The sequence below is a fragment of the Trifolium pratense genome, linkage group LG5, assembly GCF_020283565.1.
Source record: "Trifolium pratense cultivar HEN17-A07 linkage group LG5, ARS_RC_1.1, whole genome shotgun sequence".
NCBI lineage: Eukaryota > Viridiplantae > Streptophyta > Magnoliopsida > Fabales > Fabaceae > Trifolium > Trifolium pratense.
The window spans coordinates 25,213,593-25,225,700 of NC_060063.1; the positions used below are offsets into that span (position 1 = coordinate 25,213,593).

The window sequence follows — 12,108 nt, forward strand, 5'->3', positions numbered from 1 at the left end:
TCTTTCACTCACCATGGCCAACCCATAACACTTACTGCTGATTCCCAGGCCCAGCCCAAACCAGCTTCAGCCCACCAAGTCAAAAGATTACTACAAACATATTCCACTGCTAAACTATTTCACATCCAAATTTTAAACCCAACACCTGAACCACCTAAACCCGACCCACCTCAACCACACCCGATACCCAATCCAATCCCTTCTCATTCGATTCGCCTCCGTCTTCAATTCCCCAACTAACCTTCCCCCACCACGCTCCATTGACCATCATATCACACTACAACCCAACTCTAAACCAGTTAACACTCGCCCTTACCGTTACCCATACTTCCAGAAAAATGAAATTGAACACCAAATACAAACCATGCTTTCCACACAACTCATACAACATAGTCAAAGTCCTTTCTCCTCCCCTGTGTTACTAGTTAAAAAGAAAGATGGTGGATGGCGCTTTTGCGTCGATTACAGGGCTCTCAACTCCATCATTATTCGTGACAGATCTCCCATGCCAACCATAGATGAGCTTCTTGACGAATTAGGTTCAGCAACCTAGTTTTCTAAACTTGATCTTCGCCAGGGTTTTCACCAAATCCGTATGCATCCAGATGATATTCCTAAGACTGCCTTCCGTACCCATCAAGGCCACTACGAATTTCGTGTTATGCCTTTTGGTCTTTGCAATGCACCTTCTACCTTCCAAACAGCCATGAACAAGTTGCTCCAACCATTTTTGCGTAAGTTTGTTGCTGTTTTCTTTGATGACATCCTAGTTTACAGCGTGTCACTCGAAGACCATTTACAACATCTTGAATTGGTTTTTAAAGCTTTAATCCAAGAGGAATACTTTTTGAAACATTCTAAATGTTTACTAGCTCAGCGCCGTCTTGAATACTTAGGGCACGTTGTCTCTGCTGCTGGTGATTGCCCTGACCCTTCCAAAATTCAAGCAATGTTAGATTGGCCCACCCCTACCAATGTTACTGCCCTTCGTGGTTTTCTTGGCCTCACCGGATTTTACAGAAAATTCATCCAAGGGTATGCCTCTATTGCATCTCCCCTCACCTCTCTGCTACGTAAAGACTCATTCCATCGGAATCCGGAAGCCACCATTGCCTTCAATGCCCTCAAACTAGCCATGACCTCTGCACCAACCTTAGCCCTTCCCAACTTTACCAAACCATTTATCCTTGAAATAGACGCCTCTGGTATAGCCATGGGAGCTGTACTAATGCAAGACTCCCACCCAATTGCATTCTTCAGTAAACCGTTTTGCCCGCGACTCCAAAAGGCCTCAACCTATGTTAGAGAATTACATGCTATCACTACAGCAGTCAAGAAGTGGAGACAATACCTTTTGGGTCACAAATTAATCATTTACACCGATCATCAAAGTCTCAAAGAATTACTCACCCAAATAGTTCAAACCCCTGAACAACAAATTTATCTGTCAAACTCATGGGTTATGACTACACCATTCACTACAAAACGGGCAAAACCAATGTTGTGGCCGATGCACTTTCCCGCCTTCCAGAGACACCCTCAGGTACGCATCTCTCTCTCTCTATGCCTAATTTTATTTTTTTAGAGCAACTCAAACTAGCATTGGCTTCTAGCAACCAATTCACCTCACTATTTAACCAAATATCACAAAACCCATCTCAATTTCCCAAACACAAAATCCACCAGGAACTTATCTTGTAGGATAATCGTATCTGGCTTGATCCTTCACTCCCATTTTGCAAATCATTACTCGAAGAATTTCATAGTTCTCCCTCTGCTGGTCACATGGGAATTGCCAAAACTCTTGCTCGCTTACAAGCAAATTTTTGGTGGGAAGGTATGCGTAACCATGTTAAACAGTTTGTCACTGGCTGTTCCATTTGTCAACAAGTTAAATATGAAACAAAGAAACCATCTGGCCTCCTCCAACCTCTACCCATCCCACATGCCATTTGGGAAGATTTGTCTCTGGATTTCATCACCGGCTTACCACCATCCAATGGTTACAGTGCTATTCTGGTTGTAGTCGACCGATTCTCTAAAAGTGTTCACTTGGCTGCTCTTGTCCCACATTACACTGCACACAAAGTGGCATTACTATTCTTTGATACTGTCTACAAACTTCATGGAATGCCACGCAGTTTAGTATCCGATCGAGATCCTTTATTCATCAGCAAGTTTTGGCGTGAATTATTCACACTCTGTGGCACCCAACTTCGTATGAGCACTGCTTACCATCCCGAAACCGATGGACAAACGGAAGTATACAATCGTGTTTTGGAACAATATCTGCGTTCCTTTGTTCATCACAAACCCTCCCAATGGTCCAAATTCCTCTCCCTTGCTGAATGGTCCTATAACACATCAGTTCACTCATCAACTGGACACTCCCCTTACCAGATTACATTTGGCAAAACACCACCAACCATCCCACAATATATCCAAGGCCAATCCTCCATCGAAGCTGTGGATTCCATGCTAGCCAACCGCCAACAACTTATCATTACTTTAAGATAGAAACTGCTCAAATATCAAGCTATCATGAAACAATTTGCTGACCAGCATCGCCGCGACATTGAATTTGATGTTGGTTCCTTCGTCTATGTTCGCCTCCGTCCTTATCACCAGAAAACAGCCACTTCTACTACTTATACCAAGCTTTCAAAATGCTATTATGGCCCATTCAAAGTCATTGAACGCATTGGCAAAGTTGCTTACCGCCTGGATTTACCTCTCACCTGCAAAATCCACCCTGTTTTTCACTGTTCTCTGCTCAAGTTACATCATGGTCCTATACCCTCTGTCACAACTATTCCACCAGTCTCAGTTGATCACCACCCTATTGTGACACCACTGACCATACTTGACACCAAGACAGATTCTTCCACTGATCCACCTACCAAGCTCGCTTTAGTTCAGTGGTTCGGTTTACCTACTGAAGACACAAGTTGGGAAAATTGGGACTCACTCTGTGCTGACTATCACCTTGAGGACAAGGTGTCTTTCCCAGCAACAGGGGATGTTAGCAGAAGCCCAAATACTAGTATCATGGAAAGGCCCAAGAGAACTATTACTAGGCCTAAGAAATTGGATGTCTACGTGTAAGCATCTTACTCCACCAAGTGCCTGCATCAAGGAGAAATGGAATAGAAGTCTCTACAGTTTGTTAGAATAAATATCTTTTAATATTATTATTTTGTAGTGGTAGTATTTGCATTCCTGAAAGTAAGGGAAGTTGTTAGCTGTCAGACCCTACTCTATGGCTATATATGTTATCCTTTGCATTGAATAAAATCATCAGAAAAGTTTATTCCACTTCTTATCTTTAATTCTCAGGAGGATTCCCTTGTCCTACTAATTCAAGGAAACATTAACCTAACAGGAGTCATGAAATTTTTTAAGAGGATTGTTGATGGATAAATTTAGCAATGCTAATGGAAAGTCTCTCGGTTGAAGTATTGAGTTGAAATAATCTTATGATGGGTGTGTCATTGGTTAGAATGTAAAGGAGGGTTGGTGCAACCGGGAAGTTTAAATAAGTTAGGTGAAGTGGGTTGATGTTTGTAAGCAGAATAGTAAGAGTGGCCTAAGTGTTTAAGATCTAAGAGTACGTAATGAATTTTTTTTCCTTTGCTAAATGGCGTCGGAGGGTGCTTTTGGAAGGAGAATCTCATTGGAAGAGTGGGTGACTAGTTTCCCCTCTACAACTCAAGTTTCGCTTTGGTGGAATGACTTGTTGCAAAATTGGAGCGGTTGCCGGAATGGATTGGACTCAAAAAACTTGGAAATGGAAGACGGAGCATTAGCTTTTGGGACGATATTCGGATAGGGAATTCACCTCTTAAGGTGGTATTTTTGGGATTTTGTCTTATATCTATCCAATAGGAGTGTTGTATCCAAGAATTAGGAAGGTGGGAGGATGTTGTCTGGGTGTGAGATCTTAATTAAGTGGAGCCAGAATCTATTTGTGTGGGAGGAAGATTTCGGGGAATGTTGGATTCTCTTATAGGCTCTAGTCAAATAACAATTTTGGGGGGTGAATGAAGCTGCCACCATGCAATTAGAGGTATGTTTACGGTGAACTCAATTTATCAATATCTATCTGACTCTATTTCTCCTCCTATCTTGTGGTCCGGATAAGTTACTGGTGTTGGGTAAATTGTGTAAAAGATTTTTTTCTTCAAAAGTCATTGAGTTCTCTCGACAACTTCTTCGCGGTCGACTTCCTACGAGGGAAGAATTTTTTGTTTGAGTCCCGAACCACCATGTATGTGGTGCTTCGCTCGCAATCTCAGAGAGCGAGGGCTATCGCTTTAGAACTTGTTTGTTTGCTTCTTCATTACGACTCCTAGTGTTCAAGTGGTTTGGCCTCACTTTGGTGATACATAGAGATCCCTTTGTTTTGCTGGAAACATTATGCTTTTGCTTTGGTCAAGGAAAATGCCTAAAGAGGCTTTTAAGGCGGTATGACACACACAGTGGTATGGTCAATTTTGAAAGCAAGGAACGATTTCATATTCTCGTCTAAAGAAAGTATCAGCCATTGAAGAGATTTTTTACAGTATAAAAATATTATCACGGGGCAATATTTTGTATTAATACAATTCTAAGCTAATGCTACGGTAGACCACCTTCACAAGTGGAAGGTGGTCCACCGTGGACAAGTGATCTACCGAATATGAATTTTACGAAATTCACTATTGGATTGAAAGTTTATATCGTATAGATCATCCATAAATTTTTTAAAATTTTTTAAAAATCATTTAATATATTATTGAGACTCATCAAGATTTACGTTATTTAATAAACCGTTAATCTTGATGTGTCTCGATAACATATCAAATGATTTTCAATTTTTGTAAATTTTTCTATGGATGTATGATATAAACTTTCAATCCAACGATGAATTTTGTAAAATTCGTATTTGTTATAATGTTATTCATGACTGGTCCACCATGGACCACTTGATGAAGTGATCCATATTAGAATTTACCTACGATTCTAATCTACTGTCGAATGTCGATTCAAAGAAATATTCTAACCTACTTGAAATTCCTGGCACACAGTTGACAGGTGTTGCTCAAGGTGTAGCAACACTTGTCTGTTGTAGACAGATGTTGTTACTAGTGCGCCAACACTTGTCTATAAACAGAGCAAATAACATAAAACAATACAAACAGTAAAGTAAATAACACACGAGAGTTGTTAACCCAGTTCAGCCTAAAGCCTACTCTGGGGGATACCAATCCAGGAATGAAGTCCACTATCAGCAGTATTACTTCGAAGCTAAACTCACCCGTTTACAACTTCTCACTTAATCACTACCCAATGACACTTCTACCTAGGAACTCCTAGATATGAGACCCCGTCCCAATTCCCACCTTAGCAACACAGACAGCGCTGCTATTCAATTCCACAAACACACCAGGTGGAGACACACTCCTAAGAAACTAGGATTCACTCTTGCTTAAAAGCTTGCGAGTAAACCACACAACACAATAGAACAATCTCCGTACTTCAAAGCTTAGGAGAAGTTCACAATTACAACTCAATAACACTCAGGTCCTAAGCTTGCATCAATGAGACACAAGAAAGGCTCACAATTAACACTCTAAAACCCTAATAACACACGCTTTGTAAGAACACGGTTTTAGATGCTTGAAACCATATGCTTGCCTTCGTATTTATAGTAGTAGAACGACTTGGGCTTCAAGACAAAATTAGGGCTTCTAGAATTGCGGCAGCAGTGGTATATTTTTGAAAACAATAATTATATTTTTGAAACCGCAAAAATATATTTTCCAAAAATATAATTCCTTTGGAAAATAAAACTAGGGTTCAGCTGCCTTCTGAAACACATTGATCACGTGCGCCTTGTTGTATAAGAAACCACGAAATAATTCTTCAAACAGATCTTCAAAAGATTGAATAGAAAATAAAAACATCTAGCTGGCGCGCGCAGGAACAGAGTCAGGTGTTGTACCAAAGTGTCCCAACATTTGTCACAACACTTGGGGTCAGCACACTTGTCTCAACACTTGGCTAAAATATGTTTTTGCAAAATGTAGCCAATCATACAAAAACCCAACAATCTCCCCCTTTGGCAAATTTTGGCTAAAACAATATTAGACCAGTGTATATAGAGATACAGTATTACTTTTCCTTCGAGTCAACATGATCACACAACTAGGAAAGAAAGTAACACATAATAACACTACTTCAAAGAGATTTAAGTAGCATCAGAGGCAATGCAACAGCGGAATAAGAACACAACTAGCCTTATGGAACAACACAAGGGAGAAATAAACTCCCATAGTAGATGCTAAGAAATAGGAGAAATAAACTCCTAATAGTTTAACGTGCATCCATTCATCATAAGAACAACAGGGAAAAATAAATTCCCATATAACATCTGAGAAAAATAAATTCTCAGTCATAAGAGATAGTGGACTCAATAGTCAGGTGCCATAACACTTGGCACAACATTCGTCATCAAATACATTCAGGCGATCAAGAGATAATATCACTCACACTCCCCCTGAATTCATGCATACAAACATCAGATAGAGAAAGAATATTCACTACTCCCCCTCAGTACATGCATATTACTCACACTCCCCCTCAATACGAGCATACGAACAATTCATGCAAACACAGGTCACCAGATGTGAGAACATCTGTCTTCACACTTGTCACACACACACTACTCCCCCTTTTTAGCCACAATTTAGACAAACATCATGCATAGGAAATAGTAGTGTACCAGAGCATAGAGAATATCAGTGTGCAGTTATTACAGACAATAGAGCACACACAGGTGCTGGAAATCCAGGGCCTTGCCCACAAAAGATGTGGAGAACAAAAGTAGTGAAAAGAGAACATGCAAGCTGTTATCCACAATACCGGAACCAAACTCCAGCAATATAGCATGAAGATTATAAGTCATAAGGCATAAACCTATATTATCTTCAGCACATCAACTACTTTGTGCACAGAACTACAATGGAATACATACCTCATCATATATAAATCAGTAGTGGAGGAACCATATCATATCCACCACATCAGACATTTCCCCCTTGTTTGCACATCATGAAAGAGACATTATCTAAGAAGGAACACTTACATGTCATCTTTCTTCCTGTCAGGTGACATAATGTCCAGGACCTCTAGCTCAGAGTTACACACGCACAGATGAAGATTAACCAGTTTCAACTTCAAGAGGCATATACCAAATCCATCTTCAACAATCACATAAGAACTTCAAACCAGAAGTTTCAGAAACAGGTCTGAAACAGTCACATATACTAGTAGTAATCACCTCTGAATATCACATATCTGAGCACACAATATCAGAAACACATTCAGAACATAAGAATTTTCATCTGCTTCCTAGTGAGAGTATCAACCATTGGCTGAGCAGATGTACCTACACATGGTACAACATTTGTCTCCAGTGTCATAGATGCATCAACATCTGACACAACATCCGTCTTAGGGATGAGTTCCACGAGTGAATCAGCAGTAACTCACTTGTGGTTTTAGTAACTCATAGTTAACAATAGCAGGGGGACACAAGAGAATCAACCATCAGTAGTTGATCAGCTTTCAATAACAAAGAACAATAATCATTTGCTCCCAACTAAAATGCTCATCCTAGGTGATTTGGATGACGCTCCAAAGTACAAATAACAATTAACCATTGAACATAAGTTGAAACAGCTCCAATGTTCATAATCCCTTGAAGTGCTTTTTACTACAGCAGAACAAGAGTTCCATGCTCTCATAGACTTGATGATATCAAGTTAGAGTAAACAACCTTCATCCCGTTTCAGAGAAATACCACCATTCACATTGAGAAAAATAAATTCTCAATATAAAGATGTCAAGACATTAAGTCTGACATGTCTTCAAGGTCTTCCAGCTTCAGATTAAGGACTCCCCCTTAATAACTGCATAATCTGCTGGTCAGATGTTCCAACATTTGGGAGGACATCAGTCTCCTTCTCAAGGAATACACAAAGAGATCCTTTATCAAAGCCACTGGAGGTTGACTTTTAGGATTAGAAGCAAAAATAAATTGCTCATAAGTTCATTCAGATCTCTCTTCAACAAACTTCATATATGAGTGCCTTTATGAGTGGACTTGAGATCACCCTCAAGTATCTTTGGCATCTCTAACAAGTTAGTTGGATCTCTCATCGAGTATCACCTCACCAAGGGATACAGCTTCAAAGAACAACATAGTTTTGCATACTCAGCACCCAAAACCACCATGAGCTTTCCATCAGATATATATGCAGCGGAATTCGAACTAGAAAACTCATCACCAAACTTCAGGCATAACATAATGACCTTTGCACACACTCCACATTCTAGGTCCAACAGGTTAATATAGGTTTGAAAATAAATCAAACCATACAACAAATCATCACCAAAGCTACACGCCTGAATAATAATGGACAGGTCTATTACACGCCCTGCCATGAATAGTCCATCCTCCACTTCTAGGGACCATTCAACTAATATGAACTTCTTCAAGTTCAAACAACTTTTCTCATTAGATGGGGAATTAACATCAGTGTGTTCGTCAGACACTTCTTCTTTATTATCAGTCATCACCTGACCATTTTCATTTTCAGGAACAATCACATGTTCGGGGATTTCAGGAACAGTTTCACCTTGTTTATTCTCTCGGGCCAAAGATGTGTCAACATCTTGCACAACATTAGTCTCAAGAACGATTTTCTTGAACCAATCAATCACATAGTCAATCATGACTTTACCAGAAGTACCAACATTAACATTAACTTTAGAGGAAGAGTTCATATCACATTTCCCTTGATTAGCGTGCACCATACAATGGAGAGAGGGAAAAGAGGCGGTTGCACGCGTTACATGCAGTAACTGCTACAATTCTTTAAATAGGCAAATACTTAGCTTGCCCCTTAACTTTCCAGATTGAGCTTCTTCTTTCAAATTCTTGAGAATTACATATGTAGATATTCTTATGGTAACTCCTTGGTCAGGATTTCTAATAGAGATTTCCTTTGAGTGGTTCTTCTGAACTCTGATTGATGGACCTTTGTTTGGTCTCAAATTCTCTGTATTAGGCTCAAAGTCTTGAATAGAATCATATTCAGCTTGATCATCATCTGGTGTTGGGACAGGTGTGACTACATCTGTCTCTTCAGCTGAATCTATACTTGTCAAATCAGTATCATCAATTACGACATTGATTGATTCCATCATGGTTTTCGTTCTAGAATTGAAAACTCTATAGGCTCTGTTGTTGGTTGAATAACCTAGAAATATTCCCTCATCACTTTTGGGATCCAATTTCCTCCTAGGTTCTCTATCGGCCAAGATGTAACATTTTGATCTGAACACATGGAAATATTTTACAGTAGGCTTTCTGTTCTTCCATAGTTCACACAGTGTTGTTGTAGTACCTGTTCTTAATGTTACTCTATTATGGATGTAACATGACGTATTCATAGCTTCAGCCCAAAATTTATAAGGAAGGTTTTTGGCATGTAACATAACCCTAACAGATTCTTGTAAAGTTCTGTTCTTTCTTTCAACCACACCATTTTGTTGAGGTGTAATAGGTGAAGAGAATTCATGAGCTATTCCTTCAGCAGCACAAAACTCAGCAAATTTAGAGTTTTCAAACTCCTTTCCATGGTCACTTCTAATTCTTAAAATACCACAGTCGTTTTCTTTTTGAAGTTGTAAGCAAAGATCTTTGAATTCATCAAAGGTTTCAGATTTTTGCCTAATGAAGTTAACCCAAGTGTATCTAGAGAAATCATCAACAACAACAAAAGCATATTTCTTACCTCTAAGGCTTTCAACTTGCATTGGACCCATCAAGTTCATGTGTAGTAGCTCAAGAACTCTAGAAGTGGACAAGTGTTGCAACTCTTGGTGCGACACTTTGGTTTGCTTGCCAATCTGACATTCGCCACAGATGTTGTCTTCCTGTATTTGTAAGTTTGGTAAGCCTCTGATAGCTTCCTCAGATATAGCTCTTTTCATACTCTTCAGGTTAAGATGTCCTAGTTTTTGGTGCCACAACTTAACCTCATCTTCTTTTGTTAAGAGACATGTAGATACATTAGCTTCTTCTAGAGGAACCCACAAGTAACAATTATCCTTCGATCTAACACCCTTCATCAGGATGTCACCTTCATCATTGGTAACAAGACATTCATTTTTTGTAAAGTTGACTTGCATGCCTTGATCACATAGTTGGCGTATACTAATTAGATTAGCAGTTAGCCCTTTTACAATAAGAACATTTTCAAGTTTAGGTAGACCATTGTCAATCAGCCTTCCTATACCTTTAATTTCTCCTTTAGCTCCATCTCCGAATGTTACAAAACTTGTTGCATAGGATTTTATATCCATCAAATATTTTTCAACACCGGTCATATGTTTAGAACAACCACTATCAAAGTACCAATCTTCTTTTGATGAGGCTCTAAGAGAAGTGTGAGCAATCAAGCTTTTCTCACAACTTTCAGCTGCACAACCCTTGGTGTTGGTTACATCAACCTTTTGTTTCCACTCCTTCTTTGCATTAGTTATGGATGGATCAAGTTTCTCTTGAATAGTTTCATTTGGATACCCATATAACTTATAGCAGTAAGGTCTTATGTGCCCCTTTCTTCCACAGTGATGACATCTCCATGAACGATATTTGCTTTTATGCCTTGGTATAAATCTAGGATTCTGCCTTCTTTGACGATGTGGAGCCATATGTGGTAACACTTGTCTGAGTTTAGTATGATGTCCGGTGGACAAGTGTGGTGACATTTTTCCATACATTGTTGGAGAGGGTTGGTTACTTATCTCAGGCATATAATTTCCATCTTTGTTGTAATCTTTAATTCTATTAACGCTTTTATACTCATACCCAATGCCTGTTTTGGCTCTACTAGGGGTAGGTAGTTTTTCTAGGATTTCATCTAGGTCAGTTCCTTTAAATAACATAACAACATGCTTCTTTAGATTCTCAAGATGAGAGTTCAATTCAGTTACCTCTTCATTCAGCTTAGATATTTCTGCTAGTTGCTCAAGCTTATCTGTTTCCAGATTGGCGATGATTGCCTTCTGCTCCTCAATTGTTTTCAACCCTTCTTCACACTTAACACCAATCTCAGAGATTTTTGTTAGATTGACAATTCTTTCAGTTTGCAACTTTGAGATTGTCTCCTTTTGTTTTTCTGAGATTCTGCAGACTTCTTCACTCCTTAGACACAGCTCCTTGTATGATTCAGCAAGTTCATCAAAGGTCAGCTCTTCATCACATGATTCAGTGTCAGATGTGCATACACCTGTCAGTGCATGAATAGACTTTGCAGTATCAGTTTCTCCTTCAGAATCCTCATCTGACCATGAAACAGTTAACCCCTTTTTCTGTTTCTTCAAGAAGGTTGCACATTCAGTTCTAATGTGTCCATACCCTTCACATTCATGGCATTGAACACCTTTATTTGGAGCTGATTTCTCATCTGTTACAGGTTTTCTGAAATTCCTGTAAGTGTTGCGACCAATGTCAGCTGCACTTGTCTTTGGACGTTTGTCCATTATTTTTAGCACCTTATTAAATTGTTTTCTTAGAAGAACCATTGCATCAGAGATGCTATTCTCAGACTCCGTGTCACTCTGTTGATCTTCTTCCTCAGCATTCGAGACAAAGGCAATGCTCTTGTTTTTCTTATCCATCTTTTCATTTGTAGCTACCTCATAGGTTTGTAGTGAACCAACTAGTTCATCTAGCTTCATATCTGTGATATCCTTTGCTTCTTCTATAGCTGTGACTTTCATGTCAAACTTCTTAGGTAAAGACCTAAGCATTTTTCTTACCAGCTTTTCTTCAGGTATCTTTTCACCCAAGGCATCAAATTGATTGTCAAAATCAAGTATGGTCATGTGAAAATCCTGAATGGTTTCATCATCATTCATTCTTAGATTCTCAAACTTAGTTGTTAGGAGTTGTAGCTTTGACAACTTCACTTTAGAGGTACCTTCATGAACAGTCTCAAGAATTGTCCAAGCTTCCTTAGCAGAGACACACTTTTTGATGAGTCTGAATATGTG

The 12,108-nt window shown here is 39.3% G+C and overlaps 1 protein-coding gene across 1 annotated transcript; it reads left to right on the plus strand.

The window, feature by feature from the left end:
- Nucleotides 1–595: 595 nt before the first annotated feature.
- Nucleotides 596–2,517, plus strand: LOC123886321. The gene is made up of 2 exons (XM_045935650.1): nt 596–1,543; nt 1,702–2,517. Exons 1-2 carry the CDS (start codon nt 596–598, stop codon nt 2,515–2,517), a joined length of 1,764 nt encoding a protein of 587 aa, XP_045791606.1.
- The last annotated feature ends 9,591 nt before the right edge of the window (nt 2,518–12,108 follow it).

Coding starts and splice junctions, on each gene's coding strand:
- LOC123886321 (XM_045935650.1), top strand. CDS start 596: ATGCATCCAGATGATATTCCTAAGACTGCCTTCCGTACCCATCAAGGC. Junction 1,544..1,701: donor CCTTCCAGAGACACCCTCAG/GTACGCATCTCT, acceptor CTTATCTTGTAG/GATAATCGTATCTGGCTTGA.